The sequence below is a fragment of the Larimichthys crocea genome, chromosome XVIII (genome assembly GCF_000972845.2).
Source record: "Larimichthys crocea isolate SSNF chromosome XVIII, L_crocea_2.0, whole genome shotgun sequence".
Taxonomy (NCBI): domain Eukaryota; kingdom Metazoa; phylum Chordata; class Actinopteri; family Sciaenidae; genus Larimichthys; species Larimichthys crocea.
Genome location: NC_040028.1, coordinates 5,123,494 through 5,150,243, shown reverse-complemented (window position 1 = coordinate 5,150,243; position 26,750 = coordinate 5,123,494). Strand labels below are relative to the sequence as shown.

Genomic DNA, 26,750 nt, shown 5'->3' with positions numbered 1-26,750 from the left:
AATTAAAACTAGCACATAGCAACAAGCTGGTCTATAACAACTCATGTTTCCACTGCACTACGCACTTCTTATGTGTGTGTGTGTGTGTGTGTCTGTGTATGTGTGACACTGTGTACACGAGCAGATATCTAAGTGTGTCAGTCATAGCGGTGTATTTCTGAATGACAGAGATACTTTGATATCAGCAGGCATGAAGTCAGTTAATCAGCATGGCTCTTTTGTCATCCAGACTACAGCTTGAACACACACACACACAAACACACACACAACACACACACACACACACACACACACACACACACACACACACACACACACACACACACACACACACACAGTGTTATAGGCCAAGTAAACCAGAGCATGTTGCAACTTTTTTTTGCATCTTTTGATCAACAGCTGTGTGGACAGAGCTGACCTTTGAGGGAACAAAGAGATGGAAAGTCCAAAATAGAGGAGGATGATGGAGCTTATTAGCTGCGTTGCACCATCTGGTTTTATCTAACCATGTCGGGTGTAAACAGCTCTATGAGTAATAAGAATAATGACAGAAAAGAAAAAGAAAAAAAAAAGAGACAAATGCTTCAAACACAGCTATGAAACAGAAGTTACTGATCCGCTAGAATCCTTTACTCAAGTAAAAGCACGAGGTAAGCCCTACATTCATACTATTACTTTAAGGACAAGTGTGTTGCATTTCATGGCATCTAGCCGTGCCGTTGCTGATTGCAACCCCCATCCACTCACCCCATGTTCCAAGATTGACTACAGAGGCTGTCACACACATGAGGCTGACTGTACACTGAAGTCTAGTAAAACTTGATTTAAGAAAAATGAAACCTGGTTTCAGGATTTGTTTGCATCGACAGCAGACTAGAGTTTTATCTGTGCGCTGATGGATCTTTTGCAGGGAGCAAATTCATCATAATTTAAAAGGTGGCCATGTGTTTTGTTTGTATAAGCTTAATTAGTCAAGTAATTGATAACTGGTGGAGTACAATATTAAATGTCGTATAGATGAATACAAGTACCTCAAAATGTTAGGCTTTTTAAGTACAGTAAATGTAAATGTTCTTAGACAGGTGCAATAAAGGAAAGAAGGAGGTGTATGAGCAAACACAGACCACACACACTCCACACAGTCCTACGAAGACAAGTCAAACCCTCTGTGTGTACGCACCGTGGGTGTATGGACTTTATATGGAGAGAAGCCATCTTAAGTATTATGAGCTACACCTGCGCTTTTGACACACAGAGCGGAGTTAAAATGTCGACCGCTAAAGAGTCGATGCCAGCGTTTTTGTTTTTTTTACCAGTGAGCCGGGAGGAATAAACAAAGTCATGGACAGTTTCAGTGACTGTCATCCTGCATCATCATCTGTGACACATGGACTCATGAAGAGACTAAATGCTGGTGACTGAGAGCTGTTCATTCTGCGCTGATTTATTTAACTTTATCTATCAAGACTTTATACGTCATGAATAATGACAGACAGTAAAAAAGTGGTTAAAAAAAGACATATTTTGTATTGTACTATTTACATATCTCTGGTTTAACTCACGTTTGTTTGGTTTATTTATGAATACGACATATTTCATCTCCCACAGTTTGGAGTTATTTTCTCTGATTGAGCATTTTTTTCCTTACAAGAACTGCCATCAAATCTCCACACTCATGCTGATGCACGTGTGACCATAATGACTCATATTTGTGGCATATATTACACTTTTTTTTTTACAGATTGCTTCAATGACACTGAAATCCTCTTCATGGCACAAATGAACCAGTTTGATTAACGCTTTCACACCAGCCCGATCAAATCAAATCGGCAAACACACAGTTTGTCTGGACTGCACCAAACAGGTGAGGTGTGAAAGCTGCCTGAAGTGTCTCTGTGAAGATGTGGGTACAATTTCTGTGCACAGATCTGCCCGAACAAATCCAAACCAGAGTCTGATTCAAACAGACTAAACAACGCAGCTTATACAGGATGTACTTTGTGTAATAATTTAGTGCGGTGTTTAAACAGCTGACCACAGCTTTGTTGTATGATTTCAACACCTTCTGACTCAGAGAACACACACACACACACACACACACACACACACACACACACACACACACACACACACACACACACACACAGTGAGGCGCAGACCACTGTGAGCTTCAGTGAATCCATCACATTCAAAACACGTCACCAACTCTTCTCACCCACCCAACGTTTTCAGCCATCTTCCCTTCATCTGCTGTTTGAGGACGTTTTCCTGTTACCTTTACATATAGTGCCACAAATACTGTGATGAACAAAAGAAACTCAAATGTCGAATATGAGAAGGACACCTGGACGGGTCAGACCAAGTTCATGCCGTCTACATCGCTCTTCTTTGAAAAGCAACAAATGTGGTTTGGTGAATAAAGGTGGATGAGGTACTGGAGAAGAGTCGTGTGACAGAGTGTCTGTGGTGTATATCACCATCGTCATCATCATCATCACCATCACAGCTTCATTAACTCATCACCCAGCTTGGCAGAGAAAAGAGAAACATCTGGTGCCGCTAATCAGAGTGTGAAGTGATTTGAACGGATGGAGCAGAAATGTTTCTCACACGGGCATCAGGAAGCGATGAAGGCGGGAAGGAGGGAAGCGGAGGAGAAGCTGGGACGGTGATGAAGATGACGGCGTTCACTCAACTCAAAGGTTTCCTACCTGAACCGGGCGTCTGTCTGCCTGTGTCTCGATCCAGATTGACTTTTTTTTCTTTTCAACTCTTTCTCCCCTTCTGTCTGTTTGTGTTCTACTCTGTCGTCTACTGTACTCAGACTCAGTCTGTGCTCTACGAACCAAAGAGCAACAGCCAAACACGCCACCTCTCCCAGTGTGTGTGTGTGTGTGTGTGTGTGAGTGTGTGTGAGTGAGAGAGAGAGAGAGAGAGAGAGAGAGAGAGAGAGAGAGAGAGAGAGAGAGTATCAGGTGACAGGAGCAAGAGTGGCATGTGTCATCGCTATCTGAACCCCCAAAGCCTGGGCGTCAGGTGTGTGCTTCTGCATGTGTGTGTGCTTCTGCATGTGTGTGTGTGTGTATGTGTGTTACTTCTTAATCCCTTGCTGCCATTTCCTCCAGAGAGAAGAAATTTTATCCCCAGGGACGAGCGAGAGAGCAAGAGAGAGAGAGAGAAAGAGAAGGCGACCACACACACTACTTACAGATTATATTGGTGGATTGGTGGATTACATTACGCTGTTACAGTCACCTCTTGCCTGTGTGTGTGTGTGTTTATGCGCGTGCGTGCGTTTGCATGTGTGTGTGTGTGTGTGTGTGTGATGAGATCAGAGAGCAGTTGTTGTCGCTTCACACAGTCTCATGTTACACAGAGCAAAGGGTGTGTGTGTGTGTGCGTGTGTGAGAGAAACGCAAACCTACACACGCGCGCACACACACACACACACAGAAGCAGCCAGTTCACAGTTAAACACATTAAAATAAATGGCAAAGTGTGACCTCAGAAGTTTAAGTTGTTCACTAGCGGCAGAGGCTGAACTGTAACTGCAGCCAACAGTGATGGACCTGCAGTCACGGTGTCAGTTCACACCTGCAGTCACATCCACGTTATCCCAGCGTGATCTGACAATGTTCCAAAGGACTTCTTGAGATGTCCCACTTGACATTCTCAGTCATGTCTCCATGAATGTTCAACGGGGTTGAGGTCAGATGACTGTGGAGGAAAGTCCTTGACAGTCTTTCATCATTATCCTGCTGTGGTGTGAATCCTTCTCCACAAAGAGGGTGTAGCATGTCTTTGAACAATAGACTTCTCCTTGATCAGGGTGGAGTTGGTTTATTGCAGGTGTCTAACTCCAGAGTCAGCAAGAAACACCCACACTTATATATTCCCATCACCATGTTTCAGTGTGAATTTGACACACTGCTTGATCTTTTTTTCCCCTTACATACACCCATTTGTTACTGCCATAAATCTCACACACTGTCCTTGTTTCCTGACCCGAGAAGTGGTTTAGCAACCTCTAACCGTCATCTGAGACCACAGCCACGCCTTCTTTTGACAGCACTTTTGCTGATTGGAGTCAAATTCTGTATCTGTTCTGAAGTTGCTTCTCTATCTCTCAGGAAACTAAGCCTGACATATTAATCTTCTGATGCTGTGGTCACCTTTTGGTCTGCCTGATGCGCATTGGATACAGTTGATGATGAGAATGCTGATTTTGTTTCTGTCGTGGTTACTTCCACATCTTGCTGCTTGTAACTTCTCATGAACATCTTGACAAAGGACTGCAGTGGCTAACATTTGGCACGTTGATTAATGTACGTTGTCTTTATTCTGGGCATTTGAGGTGCTTTGGACATTAGGCTAGCTGTTTCCCATCGGCTCCATTGGTACACCCTGACTTTCTACCATGTGTGTCACTAAAGAGATAAAGGTGGGTACAAGTGCAGCCTTTGTGGAACCTTTTCTACCCCTGGACGTCTTTACAATATACAATATAATCACCTGATCCCTCACAGGTTTCCCACCGCAGAAACGCTGCAGCAGAAATCACCGAGCAGCTGGAGATGAAGCCTGAGAGAACGCAGGATATTAATACACCAGTGATCCTACTGGGAGAAGAAGCCGTCTTATACATTCATCTGCATCTTAAACATTCCTTACCCACAGAGAGGGAGAGTGGTCGAGTGACATAGAGGGAGTGTGGTTTTGCTGATGGCAGCATTAGACATCACACTGCATTATTATTATGCACAGAAACACACATTTGCATAGCATGCCTGTGTGTGTGTGTGTGTGTGTGTGTGTGTAAGTAGGTCACGTTCAGATCCTTCTTCCATCCAAAATAACACAAACACACACTTATACACACACGTCAGACCGATCAGGAGTATGAAGGCAGACAGGAGAGCCCCAGTCTGAGACACTAACAGAGAGAAAACAGTGTAATCACCTGCAATATGACTTTAACTAGAGACAATCTAATATTGAAGAACAAACCAGTGTTATACACACTGATGATTTAGCCAGTAGTGGTGATAAAAGTGTGAAGTTTGTCCTGAGGGTGGCGCCAGAGGAAGGGTCATTACAATTGAAGAGGTTTATCCTCTGTGGAGCATGCATGTGATCAGGAGAATTCATAGAAATCTGACGGGTACATTACAAAAATACCTCTCCATCTGTTTGTATGACAAGAAGGACTTTTATCGTTTGTCTGATCTGTTCCGTTTGTGAAATATTCATCCAAGAGTAGTTTTCAGTCATTGGTGATGGAAACTTAACGATGCGTCTGATGAATGAGTCTACTTAAGACTAAAAGAGACTACAGAGAAACCGCAACTACACTGCACAGCCAGACAGATGAAACCACACCACGCTGACTGAGGACACTTCCGCTAGACGTCAATCTAAATGCAGCAATTTATCATGAATTGATGGATTTAGTTTGTCTTCTGGAGAAATAAATTAGCTACAAGGACATTTTACTGAGAAAATTTAATGAATAGTACAGAAAGCTTCCTGGAGCATACAATCTCAGTTGAGGCTCAAAACTAGAGGTGACCGTGCCTTCTTAATCAGGACCGCTCGACTTTGAAATGACGTGTCCGAGGAGATATGGCTCACTGAATCAGTAAACTCTTGTAAAAAACTTGTTTTTACAGACTTGCCTTTTGTGATATCGTCTATTTTTATTTATATATATATTTTTAGATGTTTATAATTTCATATGAGTGCTCGAGATTGGTCTTGGTCTTGCGACTGGTCTCAAGATGACTTTTCAGCAGTCTCTTGTCTCGGTATTGACCGCATTTCCATCAGTCTTGTCTTGGTGGCGGTCAAGACCACAGCTGTGGGGATATCACCACTGTTTCCATACCATTCACTTAATAATTTAAGGTTGTCCCGCCACAAAATTAACTTAAAATACTTTTGCACAAAGTTGTTCTACAGTCTGTAATTATAGAGCAAACACCTGCGTGACACAAAAAAGAGGACAGGAGAGGTCAGATTGATGTTTAACCACAAGACCACAGCTCTTACAACAAATTGTTAATTACAAATTAATAAGACTGCCGGGGGAACTTCTCGTGATGCACTGAGCTCTTCTCTTCCTTTTCGCTTTCCATCTGTACACATTCATGTCTCAATAATACATGTTACTAACTTTTTTGCTTTCTCATCTTACAGGTTGCATGCCTGCTGCTGTGGTCCTGCTTGACGCCCACGACAAATAATATTGATATTATTATTGTCATCATTATTACCACAATTAGTCATATTTTTATCATAATTATAGCATCTTTGTCTCTCTCTCTCTAAACTCAACTGGTCGCGGCAGATGGCGGTGGACCATGAGCTGGGTTCTGTTCAAGGTTTCTGTCTCTTAAAAGAAGTTTTCCTTGCTGTTGTTGCCAAGTGGAAAGTGTCATGAGATAACTTCTGTTATGATTCGACACTTTATAAATAAAACTGAACTGAATTAATTTGATAGTTACCATGGAAACATGGCTCTTGTTTGTTTGTTTGCCTGGGGATGGAGCGGCTACCTTTTTAGGCTTCAAATGAGTGATTTTTTTTATTTCTGTGAAACTAAACTGAATTAGCCTTAAGCCTCAAGCGGACCTTCAAGGAACTGCAGTTTTTGGCACATACATATTGGCTTCACTTCCCAGCCACAGAGGTCGCTGCTCCAAACACCCAAACAGACAACAGAATCTCAAATTCAGCAATTAAATTGTATTTTCTCGACTCTGTGTGATTTTGTATTAGCTGGTTTCAAAAACAAACAAAATATATAAAACAAAACAGTAAAGCTAACACAAAGCTAAAATAAAACCAGACATACACTGGACGAGTGTGTGTGCACTTAAAAAAAGACAAAAACACACACAGAGACACACTCTGTGCTGTCTTGATGAGCAGCAGTGTGTGGGTAATCACAACAGTCACGCTATCTATAATGAGAAGAATGTCAGACAGGCAGTCAGACAGACAGGCAGACCAATCACAGTCTTCAGATATATGGTTTCTTCCAGGAATCTTCTAGTGGTTCTCTATATAAAATGTTTATATAGCTACTGAGGTTACTGGAAAAAGTAATCCTGTGTGTGAACAGAGACTGCCAAATATCTATACTGAGCCCACAGATGAAGATGAGCACGTTTAAGAGTGAGGCTGTCCATTGTTGTCCACTAGTGTCTGTGGCAGAGTGAGCAAAGTGATATGTTTTCCAGACTCCACGGCACTTTGTCCAGGTAAAATTCCATCTATATGTTAATGTGCATTTTCAATTTGCACAAAAAAAGAGAAGGTGGCGGCTGATGGCTCGAGTGTTGGTCTGTCAGTCGGTCAATCAACCTTGGTCCAGACTTCTGAAAAAACTGCTGGATGGATTGTCGGGAAATTTATAACAGGCGTTCCTGGTCTTCACAGGATGTGTTCTGTGCTGATCACATGACCAATGCGATAAAACCGGTAAACACACCGAGATCAGAGGTCCTTTGTGTTTACTGCTCAATGGCAAATGCTAACATGCTAAACTAAGACAGTGGTAGACATAACTGCTTATCCTCAGCATGTTAGTATTGTGACTGGAAGCTTTTTAGTCTGCTGACGTTAGCATTTAGTTCAAAACACTGCTGTGTTTAAACTCACACATAAGCAGACTGTTGTTCTTGTAGACACCCAAATGTACCCTATACTAACATCTGAAGATACATATTTTATTTTATTTATGTTGTCTGAATGGTTTTGAGTTGATATATGATAAGTGAAAGTTACTAAATGCTGCCTTTGAGTTGGATGTCTAAATAACTGACATATTTAATATTTAAAATTCAATTCACACTATCACCAGTACCAAATATTTGTATAATTCTAATTTTATTGCAAATATTTGTTTTAATAACATCATTCATCATTGTTAAAATCAGCTGCCATCAGACTTCATTGCATCTTCTCTTTATCGATAGCACAGCATTTACACCTCTGCCAAGATAAAACACTATTTAAAGATATTCTAGCTCCAAGCAAAAACTGGTCAATAGAAATGGACTGATCGATTGATCTGATTAACTCTAATAAAGTAGAAAATAGCCCCAGCTAGGCAAATATTCTGTCTCGAAGACTTGTTTAACCACCATTTATAGACTGAGCACACTGCAAGCAGACAGACGACAGCCACTAGTTCAAGGTTTGAGGCCAGGTCAGAAGGTCTGGGTCATGTAATCCCCACCATCCCCTCAAAAACAACACACACACACACACACACACACACACACACACACACACACACACACACACCCCTACAGACACAGTGTATATATAACCAGACAGCCAGAGCGTAAAAAAAAGACGCTAACATTGAAAACCAAAGTGGCTAAATGTGGAGCTCAAACACAAATACACAGAAGAAGGATTTCCTACCTCGACTCAGGAAACTACTCCACATCATCGACAGGGAGACAGCTGTCTCACCTCCTCCTCCACCCTCTCCCCTCTATCATCTGCTCCCCCGGTAATAATAATAAAAAAAAGCAATGGAGGGAAAACCCAAAACAAACAGCAGAGAATCGCCACCTGACTGACAGTGTGTGTGATCGCAGAGGGACACGTGTGTGTGTGTGTGTGTGTGTTGAGTGTGTGTGTGGATAGAGGAAGGCGACCGACACACAGCAACAGAGAGAGAGAGAGCGAGAGAGAGCGAGAGAGAGAGAGAGAGAGCGTACAGTGGACTTGAGTCACTGAGGTGATGATATTCAGGGTGAGTGGTGATGACAGGCTCTGTGTCTCAATGGAAATCCCTCGTTCTCTGTTGCTGTGCTGCTCACACGCGCTCAGCCAGTTCAAAGCAGCGTGATTCAAAAAAAGAAAAGAGGGAAGGGGGGAGGAGAGGAGAGGAGAGGAGAGGAGAGGAGAGGAGAGGAGGATACAAGCATTCTGTTGCTTCATTCTCAAGAACAAATATTAGAAATATAGACAAAAAATAAACCAACAATAATTTAACAGAGTAACCGAGAGTAAGGGAACAAAAGGAGATGGGATGACAAACTGAATAAAAAAGAAGCAACAAAAACAAAAAGCTAGACAAGCAACAACAGATATTATTCATCAGTCTTCTACTAGTCCTTCTTGTTCTCTACCAGTGCCATCAGTCTTCGACAGGTTTACAAGGTTTGTCTACTAGACTATTATCAAGACAACCGATCCTTTACGATCTTTTCTATGTTTGAGACTTTACCAGTCCTCTGCTTGTATTGTCTTTAATTAGTCCTACCAGCCCTCTACTTGTTCACTCACTGTTCTTACCCTTTTTATACCCAGTCTTCTACAAGTTCTGCTAATCTTGCCGGTTTCTACTAGTCCACTACCAATAAAACCAATCCTTTACAATGTTTGAGCCTTTACCAGTCCTCTGCTAGTTCCACTACTCTGCTAGTATTAACATCTACTAGACTTTGCCCTCTGCTAGTTTCAACCAGTTTTCTACTTGACTCGTCCTGTCAGTCCCAAATTTTCTACTGACCCCAGTCCTTACAATACCTTTGCTAGTTTTCCCAGTGTAACCATCTTCTTGACCTCTTCCCACCCTCCACAGTGTTAGCAATTTACTACAAGACCTTGACCAGTATCACCAGTCCTCTTTTAATTCCACTATTCCTACCAGTGTCCTACTAGATCTTGACTAGTCCCTCCAGTCTTCTACTCTAGTAATAGATACTACTTCCACTTATTGTTAATTAGTTCCAACAAGTCCCCTTCCAGTTCCACCAGCGTTGCCAGACCTCTGGACACTTTCTGATACCACTAGCTCCTCTTGTTGCCTCTAACAGTTGTAAAAGTTGTATTAGTCCTGTAGTAGTCCTGCCTGCTACTAATCCATTATCCTACTAGTCCTCACCAGTCTCACATGCTGCTAAACAAACATAAAACCCACATGAACATGTTGGCTGGTATTACGCTAGTCCTGTACAAGTCCTACCAGACTCTACTACATGTGTCAGGCATCATGGGTTCAAATCCGGTCATATACCAGCCCCCACCTCCCCCTGCCCCACCTACTGTATTGTCACCACTATACAGCACTATAGCGTGAGAACCTGTCAACACGGTCTATTCATGTACTGCTGCTAGACGGAATGCATCGACACAGTACTACACATCAACACCTGCTCACACACACACATACACACACACACACACACACGCATACAAATCTACAATACTGTATGTGTCTATTAATAACTGTCTATTTGTCAGCTCATTATACATGGGGTATCAGCAGGACAACATGCTGACCTTTATTAACCCAGGAAAGCTAATAAGAGCTACACATATTGTCATCTGAATAGGAGAGAGAGGAAAAGAGAGAGAGAAGCATCCAAACAAGGAGCACAGAGGAAACTTTCATCCTGATAAAACATAAACTTCAGTACCCGCCCCGAAATACTTCACATATCATATTCTTCAGAATATATTTACTGCAGTACAACGCATTAGACAGTCAAGGAGCATTAGTGTTGTTGTCTGCAGTGCAACAACTCTGCCCACGCCGAGTACTTAAGACTACGAGGGCAGAGCGGAGACGTTATTGGTCTCATGTGAGTTAATCTTTTCATTTGCACTGAGCATGTGGATCATGGGAATTCACTTCTTTCATTAGTGACAGTGTGTGCGCGTGTGTGCGTGTGTGTGTGTGTGTGTGTGTGTGTGTGTGTGTGTGTGTGTGTGTGTGTGTGTGTGAGAGAGAGAGAGAGAGACAGACAGACAGAGACAGAGTATGCTGCCTCCTAGTGGTCACTAAGTGCTGGAGAAAGCACAACTATGAATGTATTCAGCGAGAGCAAAGAGGTTATACAGCAGGTCCCCAGTCAGAGCCATAGTCTGAGTAATTGTATTCATTAAATTCATGTTGGTTCTCCTTCTTCTTCTTCTTCTTCTTCTTCTCCTCCTTCTGCATTTTAAAAATTAACTGAACTTTTGCACTTTATGCATTATATACGTGTTGGGCAGTGGCTTTTCATGCTATGCTGCTCTATACGTCTACTCCACCAGCAGATGGTTTCAGTTGAACATTTAGTTGCTAGTAGCAACCATTACAGACACAGCTCCAGTTCCATTTTAAAGAAGAGTTACGCTCTCTTTTTTTCACTGTATATATAAGCTCATGATGATACAACATTCATATTCTGTGTAAAAACTGCTATGTCCTGGTAAAAATGAGCTCGTATGTGTGTGCTTGGATTTGAAAGTGGGATTTATCTGAGCTCTGTGACGGTCTTCCCTTGCTTTTTGACTCTGTAAAATTCATTGCTGCATCCAGGGGCAATAGAAAAGTGACCACCCTCGCATAAATTTTTTAAACCTATAGGGGATGCATAGAGTGGGAATCCATCTTGTAAATTATTCTAACCACATCTAGTGTAATGTAGCTCAAATGTATCATATAAATGTATGACTGGAGTCTAACAAACAACGCTGACTGAAGGCACATGTATGAAATGGCTGTATCCTCACTGCCCCGCACTTCAGATGACACTCCTTGTGTATAACTTTCACTGGAAGTGTGTTTTGCTTGCTGCGTACTGTGGCTGTGCACCTACACACACGGTGTGGGCAGAAGAACTCGTTTCACAGGGAAATATTGTGCATTTTGTTACATTTAACAGACAGCTGTATTTTTGACTTCACAGATGAAGATTTAAGCACATGATGCATTTATTATTTTTTAGATAATATTTTGCAATATATCAATGAGCCTAATGCTACCTAATGAGCTTTTACTTTGAAATATATTTAATGACACTTACATACTTGTAATACAGCATACTTGCTGGAGTAAAGATAATGGAATATTTTTACACTGTTGTACTGAAACCTTCACTTCAATAAAAGATTGAAGAACCTCCATCCCATGTCATATACAATTTAACTCTTTAAGTGCTGGCATTTACAGCCCTGATTTATTCTGATAATCAACTAAAGTGATCCCTATGGCTTAATCAATACACTATAACCCATTTCAAATAATTGATTCCAGCTGTTTTATATGAGTCTCATTGATTGAGGAGTTCACAGATGGGGTCGACTGTCCTCCTGTATCACAACTCTTTGTATTCGCTGTGATGTCATTTGACCTGACTGCTGATAGGCTGCTCAGCCAGCCAGGTTACTGTCTCACTCACGCACAACCGCACACACACACGCGCACACACAGACACACACACACACACACACGCACGCACACAAAAACACAGGCGCACTCACCCCGGCCTTGTGGAGTTCAGGCCAAAGAGCTTTTCATGGTCGACCAAGCATCGCATAATATACAGAGAAAGAGGCTGAGTGGCGTGTGTGCGCGCGCGTGTGTGTGTCTTTAGAGAGAGATTTAATCTTTAATCCGGGTTATTGTAGCCCGTATACTGATATGGACACACAGTATGTAATTACAGCTGCTGTAACACTCAGGTGTGTGTGTGCGTACTGGTGTGTGTGTCAGTGTGATACTGTCTTTCGTTTCCTGTCTCTTGTGACATCATCATCTCACGGACTGTAATTCAAAGTGTGTTTATTTGTTTGTTTGTTTATTTCCTGTCTTCTCTTGTTGTTGTTGATTTTAGAACTTGTTCATTTTTTTAAAAAGGAGTGTCTGTTTCCAGTCCAAGCTCGAGGCTCCACTCAGAGCTAAAACAGCTGTGTGTTTTTGATGAATGAAACACTGGAGCACCGAGTTATGAGGTGCTTCACATGAAGATGTCATCACAGCAGATTCCTGTGGAGACTGACACCAAACGTAATGTAAGAATCGATGCAAGCTAATTTAACGATGTCTTTGAGAAATGTCAGTGCGGTTTGCGGAGCAGTGCTATGTCCCAGTTTAATGACCTGCTGCTGTCTGCTCCACTTTAACTCCTTTACATATCACAGCACATTCCCACTCTGTTGACCAGCAGCTTGACTTTAAAAACTGGGTCTGAATCGCTGAAGACGCTCTGAAACTATTGCAGTCACATCTGATCTGATTCAATTCATTCACATATAATCATAAAATAATAATTACAGTGAGCAGCACAGGATGCTGCGAGTATTTGGAAAGCTGCTGCATCGATTAAAGCATGAATAAAAATAAAAAATAATTATATAAAATACATAGAGAACATATCAACCACTTATTTACTTAGCTTAGTATAGCATAAAGACTGGAAGCAGAGGGAAACAGCTAGCCTTGCTCTCTCCAAAACTAATTAAATTCACCTTCACTCTAAGAAAAATTGGTGTTCTGGATCACTTTAAGTTCTCTGAAGTGATATTTTGGTATTTAAGGTTCTTTCGGGGAACTGCATGCAAAGAGGAGTTACAGTTGAAGCACTGCTGGTGCTTTAAAGAACCTTTTCATGTTTAATAATCTTTTTTCTCCGTTCCTTTGTTGGTATTTAAGGTTCTTTGGAATACTGAATACACAAAAAAGGTTTTTTAAGTCAGTCTTTGCAACATGCATGTGACCTGATTTTAATAAAAACCCAACCAACAAAAGGACAGTTTGACAATTGAACAGTTCCTCTATGGCATCACCATGAAGAACCACTTTAGGTTCTAACTTGAACTGTTATTTTTAAGGTTGTACCAACACGGTACAGTAATCTGTACAAACTAAAGTGTAAAAATGAAGAGCTGTGTTTTAAGGACTCTTTCTTGGCTTTGAGCAGTGACTTGGACCAAGTGTCTAAGAAATAGCTCCAGACAAGGCATTTCTGGCCTTCAAGGTATTTTTGTGTGTGTGTGTTTTCTTAATAATTTCATCCTCCAATTACAAGAAATGTTAATTCACATATTAACATATCCATTTCAGCTGATATGGATTGTGAATTTTAGCCATGATGTATCAGTTAGACATATTTTAACTGAATAATGACAAATAAGTGCCAACGAATGATGGGATTTCTTCCAAAATTTATTCCAAAATTGTAAAAAATACTGTGGTAAGAAATCTTGATAGTTATCTATTTAGCACATCTAAACATTAAAATTCTAGTGTTCTAAGATCTCGTCTCTGATTTCTCTTATTTAATAAAACATCCAAGTTGGCTGGACAGTCTATCAGACTTGTAGCCTTGTTATTGTCACACTAAATTGTCGAAAAGTAAATGGGTGAAAATATAAAAAGTCCTAAGAGATTGATTTAAAGCTGAAATTCAGCTTCGCCTCATAGTCATTGTTTTTATTATAAATCCAATTGTGGACAGCAGAGACAATACAATGAAGAAGACTATGGCCATGCTAGCACATCTGTGAGGCTGAAGAGATCTGAACCACAGAAGGTCTGTACTAAATGTTCTGTCAATCCATGCACCAGATGCTGAGATATTTCAGAGGAATCACAAACAAACTTTTACCTGACTATGCTGTTTTTAGTTGTGATGCTGACAGCTTGTCAACATGACTGACATGTGTTTGGGCGGAGCTAAAAATACTCATACAGAGGCTAAGTATTAAACTACTGTGATGATCTGAGTTAATGCAGGGTCGGTTTATCTTTTTAGGGGTCGATCTGAGATCCAGCACACACTCTGACCTCTCCCAGGGGACAACAGCTGGTGATGATGGATGAGCCAAAGTCACTTTTCACTCAGCTGACACACAGTCAGATTTTAGCTTTTAATGTCTCTCTGGTTACTGTTACAACTTGTATATTTTTCTATGATGTTCTCTGGATTAGGAGCACAGACGACTGACTGCTCTCATGCAGGTGCAGAATGTAACTGCATGTCAGTCGTCTTTGTGGCCTGTTCAATTGCCACTTTTAACAGACAACACATAATACATAATGAATCTGGTCCTACCTGCAGTCGTGCTTGACGGAGTGTTGAGGCCTGGACTGAGGCCTGGGCTCGGTGTTAGTCCTGCAGGCTGGGAGCTGAGCGCTGTAGCTTGGGGAAGAGACCTAGAATGAGCCCCTGCTGGAATTAAAGACATCAAGACCTGTTAGAACATACAGCAAACATTAACTCATAAACTACAGCTGCTACTGGTGCTACTACCGCGACTGCAGTGACTAAAACTGCTACAGCTGCTTAGATTTCTGCTACCTGATCCGATAAAGTATCACATGAGATATAGATACACCTTGAGGATCAAGTCACATTCAAGTTGGGTTATTTTCAAATGGAATTTATAAAACTGACAGAGACTTCCTCTAACTATGCCAAACGTCTGTACCCAAGTGTGTCATTTGTTGCAAGAAGAAAGGCATTGCCCAGCGGGAACATGAGCAAGGTGGAGTGCAGCCCATTAGGCAGGCAAGCTAGTCATCAGTGAGCATTTTGGGAGTGTAAGTATGGGCCAGGTTCCAGTCTGATTTTTGGCCAGTGCAGAACTCTACTTCTGCTACTACTTCTACTTCTACTGCTAAAAACTCTCGTAGAGATACAACTGCTACTACAATCACATGACAGTAGTTGTTATAATGTACCTGCTGCTTGTTGTCCTGTCTCTCCAGCCTGCAGCTGTCTTACCCTCCGAAGGTGAGACCTGCCATTATAGTGCAGTTGGGCCTGACCATCAGAGGTCAGCTGTAGGTTACACACCTCACACAGCGAGTAGGCCCCGCCCTGGCCTGGAAGAAAGCAACAACAAGTCAGACTATAGAAGAAAACTATAATGATGAGTCGGACTATAGAAGAAAACTATAATGATGAGTCGGACTACAGAAGAAAACTATAATGATGAGTCAGACTATAGAAGAAAACTATAAAGATGAGTCAGACTGTAGAAGAAAACAACAAGGATGAGTCAAACTGTAGGAGAAAACAACAAGGATGAGTCAAACTATAGAGAAAACTACAATGACTGTACATGCTGTTGATGAAAATTACAATCATAATGTAGGAAACCACTACAATGATAAGTAAATTACAATCATAATGTAGGAAACCACTACAATGATAAGTCAGACTACAGCAGAAAACAACAAGGATGAGTCAGACTATAGGAGAAAACTACAAGGATGAGTGAGATTGAATGGAGGTAATACAGAGCATTATTGCTGGAACATGTCGATCACCTCTAGATGAAGTCTGCTGGACAGACAGACTGATGGTTGTAGGTGTTGGCCTGTCCATTAGCTCTTGACACATTCCTCCAAAGGCAAAGATCTGCCCACTCTCCAGGAGCTGAGAGGGGCTGAGAGGAGTCTTCATCCCTGAAGAAGAAGAGGATAGCAGACATTAATGTTGATTACTGATGTTGGACATCTTTGATATTCATTCAAATTATAGAAAAAGTAGTTAAACAGCACCCACAATGCCCATACATAATCTAAGCTAATTAATGTCATTGTATGTATGTAAGGACATTGTTAAATATTATTAATGCACATGCGCATGAAGACATATTTTATAGTTTTACATCTGTGTTTTCTATATTGTCATTTATTTATGCAACAGCCTTTGCTTTATGGTAACTTATTAAATAACAATTCATAAAATGCTGCCACTTTCTGTTGGTTGACGATCTACCATAATCATCAGCTCAAAACAAATATTACAAAACTGCTGCTATAAAAGACAAAAAAGATACAAAACCATATCTGTTGACAGAAAAAATAAATTTTTATTGTTTCCAGAAATTCTGAGAAAAACTACAGCATAACCCCAAAAACACTCCAGATGTACAACACAACCAATGCTGCAGCAATGCAGACAGTGCCGATGTAAAGGTGACCCTGAACATCCAAAAGACCTACGAGGACACACACCCCAAGGGACAGTCAGGTGGACACACAGCGAAGGGACAGACGGACGGACAGGAGTGTAGCCTGAATGACACCGGATGCAGAATGTGAAGCACCCAACGCTCACAGGGAGCGTGATGAAGTAATGAGTAATAGGAGAAAGGAAGGATGGCATATGTGTATGTGTGTGTCCAGTGTACAGTGTGTGCGTGCGTGTGTAGGTCAGTCGATGACTGTGTCCATCTGTCGTCCTGTCCACTCTGCCAAGTCACATGACCTCTGACGCACGCACATACACACCCTCTGCGTTATTTCATATTTCGTCATGTTTGCTGCCATGACCTACATATATTTTTACTGTATGCTGTACATGCTTTAGATTCACGTTGGGGATTTAGATCAGATTTGGATCAACTTATTAAGGTTATATGGACACGCCACTGGCTAATGGCACAGAAGGAATCGTTATATCATGGTGATTTTTATATTATTAAATGGTATAGCAGCTGCTTTTGCTCATGGGGTCTTACATCTGTCATATCAACATCTAAACACCAGCTGGACAAGATAAGCTGGTTGGCTAATATTTAAGGTAAATTTGTCATTTTAAACGATATAAATAAATTTGACGTGAACTGACTTGACATTTCCAATCTGGATGCCATTACTGTTATTCTGTGGCCACGGATCAGCCCATGGCATCTACTGAAAAGTGTACAGCAGCTGTATTCCCAATTGCAGTGAAGTGTTCTGAATATGCCAGCAGCCTAGTCATCTTCACACAGTTGTGAAGTGGGAAGAGTTATTTCATGCACCCCTGGTTCCAAAAGTAAAAGTCCTGTTAATTTCACCCAAAGACATCACTACAGGACTGCTAGCTGGAACTTTCCTGATTGAATCATCAGTACAGAATAATAACTGCACTGGACAATAAATATAATGTCAAAGGTACATTCTGTAACATTGGTCAGTGTGTTAACCAACAGAAGAACAGATCAGTCACTATATTAACATTGTTTAAATGCAGGGGCAGCTCCATTAGATGCAACAATAACGTCTGATTAAGACTTATGAGAAAGTGATCCTACTTGTCACTTGATTTATGACCTCAGTAAACAGTTTCCTCATAGGTTTATGGTCTCAGTTGCTAGTTTCAAGTCTACCTAACATCAGCATGATGGTCCCATTTTAAGTAAAATCGACAATAAAACAGGGTATGCTTTAGGGCGTGGCTACCTTTCGATAAACAAGGCATAGGCATCAGCGAGTCGGTCCAGCACAACACACGAGGCTCATGAAACTCAGAAAAAACTAAAGGTAAAGCTAGGCAGTGTTGATTAAATATGCATCAAGATTCTGTCACTGCATTGCCTATTTCTCCCTTTAGTTGTTTTCAGAAGCATGTTTTAGTCTATCTGTAGCATTTGTGACCAGACAGGCCTCCATTTTTTTCTGAATCAAAACGAAGCACAGTCAAACACACATTACATTACCCAGCAGTGCTCGTCCAAATACGGTCACTTCTGGCTCCAAAAAACAAAGGTGGCAATGGGCAAATTCCAAACTCACGGCTCAAAACAACTGTCCACAAACCAACGGATGGAATGTAACTACACCGTAATCCTTTCACATGCCGCTACCACCCGAACAGAATTTTAAAGGGACTCTTTGGATAAAAAATCACAGCAGCACAACCAGACAAAAACACAAGCATGCACCATCTCTGAAATCTTTAGAGACATGAGGTTTGATATCAGTCTGATGCCAAACAGCTGTGGCGTTATACAGTGCACAGTTCAGTTGTGCTTACGTGTAGTTCTGCATTTAGTGCCAAAGAAAAAGTCTGTCTGATGACAAGGAAAATATCATTAATATAGTGACTGATCTGTTCTTCTTTAGGTAACACACTGACTATAGATAAGTACTTAAAACCCTGCTTCCAAACACTCAAACTATCTCTTTCAGTCTGGTGATTTGATATTTCTCACCATGGCACTCAAACTTCACTTTTCACACGGACACAGAATGTACCTTTGACATTATATTTATTTTCCAGTGCAGTTATTATTCTGTACTGATGATTCAATCAGGAAAGTTCCAGCTAGCAGTCCTGTAGTGATGTCTTTGGGAGAAATTAACAGGACTTTTACTTTTGGAACCAGGGGTGCATGAAATAACTCTTCCCACTTCACAACTGTGTGTGTGTGAGGATCACTAGGCTTCTGGCATATTCAGAACACTTCACTTTTGGGAATACAGCTGCTGTACACTTTTCAGTAGATGCCATGGGCTGATCCGTGGCCACAGAATAACAGTAATGGCTTCCAGATTGGAAATGTCAAGTCAGTTCACGTCAAATTTATTTATATCGTTTAAAATGACAAATTTACCTTAAATATTAGCCAACCAGCTTATCTTGTCCAGCTGGTGTTTTGACTTTACTTCACAGACCCGGAAGATCTGACCACTCCACCCATGCTCAGTTGTAACAATTGAAACAGAACTCAGTTTGAGAACATAAATCTAAAGAATTATCATCCAGGAGAGTCTAAAATTGAGGATATTGTTTAAAGAAATGTTTGAAATTCATATAAAATGAGGCAAAAACTCTCCCAGAACCAGTGTTACCTCCCACTTCACCACTCTTCTGTAACTCAATACAATCTCTCAATAAAGGTGGTACAATGGTAACTGATGGTCATAAGATAAATTTCAACCTATAGCAAGGTCGAGTTATCCAAGAGACTCCACAGATTCACACTTCCTCCTTCTCTCTCTCTCTCCCTCTCTCTCTCTCTCTCTCTCTCTCTCTATTCCAGCTGGTTGTTAGAAGTCGACTTTATTTTCTGCAGACAGCTGGTTAATCTGCTACTGTGATGAATTAGCTACAAAATGTACACACACACACACACACACACACACACACACACACACACACACACACAGCCAGCTGATGCTGACATCAGCTTTAGCAAAGAACCGATTAAATATATCTGCTATATTGAGCTGGGAATTACACACTACACACACACACACACAGACACACACACACACACATGCATATGGTAAGACGCAGACAAAGAAAAAGCCAGTGAACTGAGCATTCAGCATAAAAGTGAAAAATGAAATGTGTGTATTTACCTTTTCTGTTGTATATGTGTGTGTGTGCGTGCGCATGCCTGTGTGTGAGTCTAATCCAGGCTGACCAGGCAGTCGGTAATCAGAGAGGCCAGCTGTGGGTTATAATCCCCCCTCACACACACACACACACACACACACACACACACACAACAATGATTCCTGATTGAAGAGAGAGAAAATGATAAAAGCAGGTCAGCACTTCACAACAATCTGAAGAAGTAAATGCTTTCATCTTCAAAGAGAAGCACAGAGTAAGGTAAAGAAACATTCATATCCATGCCTTTAAGAGGTGGTGTGATATAATATGATACATGCACTGGTCAGGAAACAGCACTGAGATGCAGCTTTTTAAAGCTTTGATACTGTTGACACCTTCACTTTGTTTGAGCACTGGCTTCATGCATATTTGTCTGACAGAAGACAGACGATGTGTACTGATGGATAAATAAAAGGTTACCACATTCTTTTTACTATTTACACCCTACATGATATTATTATCACTTAGAATATCATTTTTTCATCACTTGTAGCCATCCCTTCTCTTCAACTCAAGCTAGACAAGATTATAGTCACCTCTGCATTGAATGCAACTGAAAAAAGCCTCTGTTGCCCTAAGGGGAACTTTGTACAAAGAACATACAGAAGACGAACATTAACAGCCATATGTGACAACAAATAATCCATCCATCCATATCTTGTAACCGCTTATTTTCATCAGGGTCACGGCGGGGCTGGAGCTTATTCTAGCACACAGTGGAGAAGAGTTAATTACGGGGCACATAGAGACACTCACCTACACACCTACAGGCAATTTAGAGTCACCAATTAACCTCATGTTCTTGGGAGAAAACCGGAGTACCTGGAGAGAACCCACGCAGTCACGGGGAGAACGTGCAAACTCCACCCAGAGAGGCCCCAGCTGAAGTTCAAACCAGGAACCTTCTTGCTGTGAGGTGACAGTGCTAACCACTGCACCACAACACATCAAAAAAACATCAAAAAGCATCATTTGGGAATTTGATAAAGACGTCAAGTAGAAGTTGACAAGTGCCAGATTGATGCCAGGTATCAGAGCTTAAGCAGCTGGATGCTGTGTGGGATACAGGATGTGATGCCCCTTTTAGTATTCAGTAGTGGGTGCAGTGGCTGCTATGATCGTCTGAGCTAAATTTATAGATGCTGACGAAACTAAGTGTCTTTCACAAGAACCTGTAACTCCAGGTCATAGCTCCCTGTCATTCATTCATAATTGTACACACACTGAAGCTGTCCAATTTTAAAAATACCTGGATACTTGGCTCAAGTGCAGTTTCACTTTTAAACAGCATGTGGAGCAACTGACACAGAAACTACAGATAAAAATGGGTTTCTTATATGAGAATGCATGATTCTGTCACATTTTGGATCATCGTGTGTGTGTCTGACTGCAGATATCCTTTATCTTCATGTTCGCTTCGTCCTCAAACAACTCGATACAGTTTATGTTATCTGGAAGCTGTCCACCTCCTTCTTTCCTAGTATTTTTCCTTGTTTCCTCCACTCTTGTGTTTCTATCTGTTTGTGGGTGTGGTCTCCACTTCCCCTGATTAACACCCCTACACCTCATCAATCAATCAACCTCAGCTGCATAAAACCCTGACTCAACCTTCTAAAAGCTGCCAGATCATGTGTTGTTTATCTCAGTTGGTAGAGCATCCGCCCCATGTGCAAAGGCTCAGTCCTTGCCGCGGCAGCCCAGGGTTTAAATCCGACCTGTGGCTCTTTCCCACATGTCATTCCCCATCTCTCTCTCCCCACATTCCTGTCACTCTTCAAGCTGTCTCTGTCAAATAAAGGCCAAAAAAATTTTTTTTAAATCTGCCAGATCATTTAGTCTCCCTTGTGGTAACAGTGTTACGGTCTGCTCTGTGTTTTTTGTGACGTTGCTCTTTGAAATTTTTAGACTAATTGTGATTTTCCCAGTGCTTCAGGACCCCCTGACACGTACAGCTGTGTTTGTCTGCGCCCTGGGACTCCTGTCAACACCAGACCTGCAACATCCCGGGCACCCTGCCACGGGCTTCCTCACCTTCACTGCACATTTCCTTTATGTCGTAAACAGTTTAAACGAGATTCAGTCTCTGGTTGGTGTTTGCACTTGAGTCCGCTACCATTCTCATTAAGAGCTTTTCATTCCAGGAGATAAATATCATCCTCATGTGCTGTATGGAAGTAGACAGGTCCTAACTAGCAACAAGAAGATCAGTACATTCTAGTCTATCTAGAGTCTGTATATTACGTCTCTTCTCAAATTTAAACCACTTAAGTCACATCTCTAGTTACCTGTCAGGTGAATGCTGAGCTACAGAAGATGTGAACGTCTGTGATTCTGTTTAGTGATGGTCTCTGATGCTGTGTGTTCTCTTCCTATGTCTGACTATGCTCTTTGTATGTAATGTTTGTTTCTCTCTGCTGAACTCAGCTCTCTCTTGTAAAAGAGGTTTTAGTCTCAATGAGATTATGTGATTAAATAAAGGTTATTGTCACTGATCATCACTGATCGTCTTGCTACAGCTCTGTGCCACTAAATTCAGAGCAGCAGGGCTGTAGGTGGAGGTTACTGCTCAATGACGGGGACACCAAAATGATGAACTATTAAACACTTTCTATGAAGACCACTTCTATAGTGCATTAAAGAGGCACCATAGATGGGATACACTTGTATGCACGAATTATAATGCATACATAATGCTTTATAAACACACATAATGCTTTATGAAGCACTATATCAACAGTTATAGATGTGAACAAATTATAACTAATTGATGCTTGTGTTATAAACTAGAGGTTGACTATAACTTTATGACTGTTCATATAGTGCATCACAAAGCGCTATGAATGCATTATAATTCACTATGAATGCCAACAGTCAAACATCAAGCAAGGTCAACAACACAAGACATAGCAGCCAGCTAATATCACTTCCTAGTCCAACAGCAACAAGCCCAGCTCAGTGTGTCTTTCAGCCATCGACTCACGAGTAAAAGTCAGTCCCAGATTTACTTGTCTGTAGTACAAATACTAACACTCCCCTGATGCTCTAAGCTCTAAATATGATCCAGTTTCACAAAAATCAGTGAAATAGTTGGTGGTGTGCGACGTAGTGCTGTAAAGCATTACATACTTCTTGTGGTGATCGTATCTGAAGTTACATAGTGTGAGAACAGATGAATGACAGAAACACCTGATTACAAGTCAGTGTAGCATCAACATTTTAAAATCCGTTCATTTGTGGTGGAGAAGTGTTGCTTTACCAATGGCAGCTCCACTCACCATTATGTACCATTTATACTATTGACTGTTGATGAATGAATGAATGAATGAATGTCAGTTTTACAGGAAATGATGACGAGCAGTGTGTGTTATTATTCAGTGGATAAGTCATAATGTTCAGGTCTGAAGTTGTTTTCAACCCACAGAGGACTGATACCCTTCAGCTTATCTGACAAAATCACTACACACAAGTTTTACAACATCAGACATCTTTTGTTTTTATGTCTGCAAGTGGAAAAGCGAGGGCCTCGTCTGATTGGTCACAAGCTCTAAATCATGCTAGTGTAAAAAGATCAAGACAAGGAGAGACTGAGGGGAGGGACATTAATGTGTCCCTGCTCCCTAAGAGAGAGAGAGAGAGACACACACACACACACACACACACACACACACACACACACACACAGTAACCTAAGGGGAGGACAAGACAAAGAAACTAATGGAGATGTGAAAAGACAGAGAGAGAGGTCTTACAGTGACTGTCTCTCACCCTGAGGCCAGTAGCTGGTAATGGCAGTGGTCAAAGACACAGACAGAGACATGCACATTCACACACACATGCACACACTCACAGTAACGCAGAGGCCAGCAGCAGAGATGCTGAAACAAACTACCAGATCCAGTTTGACGCTTGTATATTCATCCCTGCAGGACTGTGAGATCTTACGATCAGAAGACACTGGTGATAACTCAGTTCTTTGCCTCTTGCGACTCTGTTACACATATTTAAGAAAAAAAATATATATTTCACATTTGACCAATCGTTTTTTATTTTTCTCACACAGTAATCTAGGTCAAATAAAATCAAACCTCAATTCAACAAACAAAAGAGACGTGAATATCTGACATCAACTCAGGCAGAGCTACCTCTCAGGCTGTGTATGACCTCCAACAGGCTGCACAAGTTCAAATCTCATCAAACCATTTCGTTTCTAACCTCAAAACTTAAACTGGAGCAGCTCTGACCTGAAACCACAAACTTAACACTGGATTTATGAAGCTAACTGGGAGGAAGAAGCAGCTGACAGGATGAATTCAGGGCAAAAACTTTTGCATAAGTTTAATTTTCCTGGCCCGTTCACACAGCAAGCAAACAACTCACATTTTCCTAAGAAAACAAAACAGCTGAGAGGTTGCTAACTGGCGATTCAATGCTAAATTCCCATGTAAGCATGTCTCAGACATACATTTTACATTGTTATGTTTTCACTGTTTTCTGGGGCACATAATGACACAGACACTGAGCCGGATGAACATCAGTGTTGATGCATTCTTCTTATTTGTGTTGTGTGGATGGATGTGTGTATCTGTGTTTACCCGGAGGGCTCAACACACTGCAACAAAACACAATCATAAGAAGAAAACATAGTATCAGCATCAGTATATACTGCATAACAAAACATACAACTCATACATACTGTATATGTACGTGTGTATACGTACGTGTGTGTGTGTGTGTTAGTTGTATGTGCGTCTGTGATTGCTTTTGTGTGCTACACTTTATTTTGCTTAGTTTACAGACAGGCACAAGACCACCTGCAAATACATAACATGTATATAAATGGGTATATAAGCAGGTATATGAGCTGTATATAAACGGGTATGTAAGCTGTATATAAACAAGTTGTATATTAGTAGGTATATAAGCTGTATATAAGCATGTATATTAGCAGTATACAAGCTGTACATAAGTGGGTATATAAGAAGGTGTAGAAACTGTATATAAGCAGGTATATAATCTGTAAGCATGTATAAAAGCTGTATATAAGTAGGTATATAAGCTGTATATAAGCAGGTATATAAGCTGTATATAAGCAGGTATATAATCTGTATATAAGCATGTATAAAAGCTGTATATAAGTAGGTATATAAGCTGTATATAAGCATGTATAAAAGCTGTATATAAGCAGATATATAAGCTGTATATAAGTTGTTCTGCAATTGGCAGTTACACCTGACGACTGAGTAAAGCCACTGAGGAGCAGCCAACTCACAGTATTGTATGTAATCTTTCAGGTGGGTAAATATCAAATAATAAAAATTCTTACAGTTTCAGTATCAGAAGTATAGACCTCCACGTTTAGTGTTATACATTGTAGATTAGTTATTTGTTGTTTGTTAGCAGCATTTTCACTAGCTTCATCTCCTAAGTGGTTGTTGTTCCGGTCAAAACATATTGAAGCGAGCCAGAAATAAAGTTTGCCTGATTCCACAGATACCTGTGTGTGTAGGATTTAATGTATTGTTTTGTAGTTTATATTTCTTTGTTTAGTGGGTTCACTCTTGTTTAATAGAATTTAGGCTTGTAGAGCCAGAGGCCGAACAGCTGATTAGTAGATGCCTGTCAGTGTTGCCAGTGCAATATATACGTTTATAAATTATATATGTATACTGTATATGAATACATTTTCCAAAGACTTAAACACATGTAAGACAAGGTCAGAAGAGCGAAAAACCACAGGTGTATCCCATCAATATGTTTTTAAATGATTGGTCAGCTGATCAACTGAGACATCAAAAATAGTAGCCGGGTTGCTATGGCAACAGCAAACTGTAATATTAATGTTACATTTCATTACTGTAACAACTTGGACAACACCAACATCTGTCATAAAATAAAAATGAACACATGGGTAAAATAAAGACACCCTTTGTCTCATTTTTTTTACTTTTTCTGCGCCAAGTGCATCTTGGCTTATTCAACAAAGGGAGGCTTCCAATTCAAATATTTCTCCTCAAGAGCCACAGTTATTATTAGTCTAATATTAGTCCAGACTTACTATACCCACAGCCATTTATTATTATAGGACCGTTAAGATGATGTCCATTGTGAACATTTGTCGTCTCCTCACAATGATGCTGGAGGAAGTGAGGATGTCGCATGTTCGCACGTCTCTCTCGCATCATTGCTAGGAGGAGCGGAGACGCGACGAAGAGGCGTGAAAGAGGGAATCGAGAAGCCATGTTAGCTGGATGGAAAGCACTGAGTCAGACAGGTGGAAAGACAGGTTTGCAGACAGTTTTCGGGTTGTCATGGAAGCATCACCACAACTGGTGATGTCACTGTGGTCTGTCCACTGGGAAACTATGACACACACACACACACACACACACACACACTCAGATGAAAGGTGACCTGCACTCTCGCTGCTCTCCTTTTCTGCCCAGGTTGTTTTAAAAGGTTTTATTCCAACACCATAATAAAAAAGAAAAGGTAAAACAAACAACAGGAACTATTAAATCTCTTCTTCACTGTCAAACAGTGAACTGGTTCAGCAACACTCTTTGTTTCAAGGTTTAATCCTCAAGATGTTCATGGAATCCAACCCTCTTTTTGGTTCTATTTATGGTCAGCAGTTTTGTACAATAGCCATTCAGCGTATTTATATTCAGTAACCACCTCTCTGTATGGTAGTTCATTGTTAGTGGCGGAGTTTGCGATTCCTGCCTTCATATAGACGAGGGCTTCACAGGAAACAATGTGGATTCCAGCTATGGGCTGATTTATACTAGATTTTAGAGGCAATTATTAAGAGGCAATATTGAATATGCAAGAGTTGGC

At 40.9% G+C, this 26,750-nt stretch overlaps 1 protein-coding gene across 1 annotated transcript in view; it reads right to left on the bottom strand.

Annotated features, from left to right (window-relative positions):
• Positions 1–26,750, bottom strand: part of znf385b (zinc finger protein 385B) — a 52,496-nt gene that overhangs the window by 12,526 nt on the left and 13,220 nt on the right. The window contains exons 2-4 of the mRNA XM_027291134.1: positions 16,067–16,204; positions 15,476–15,619; positions 14,847–14,960 (exon numbers count right to left, since the gene is read on the bottom strand). Coding sequence (XP_027146935.1) covers positions 14,847–14,960; positions 15,476–15,619; positions 16,067–16,202 — 394 coding nt within the window. The 5' untranslated portion in view covers positions 16,203–16,204. The remainder of the gene's footprint in view (positions 1–14,846; positions 14,961–15,475; positions 15,620–16,066; positions 16,205–26,750) is intronic.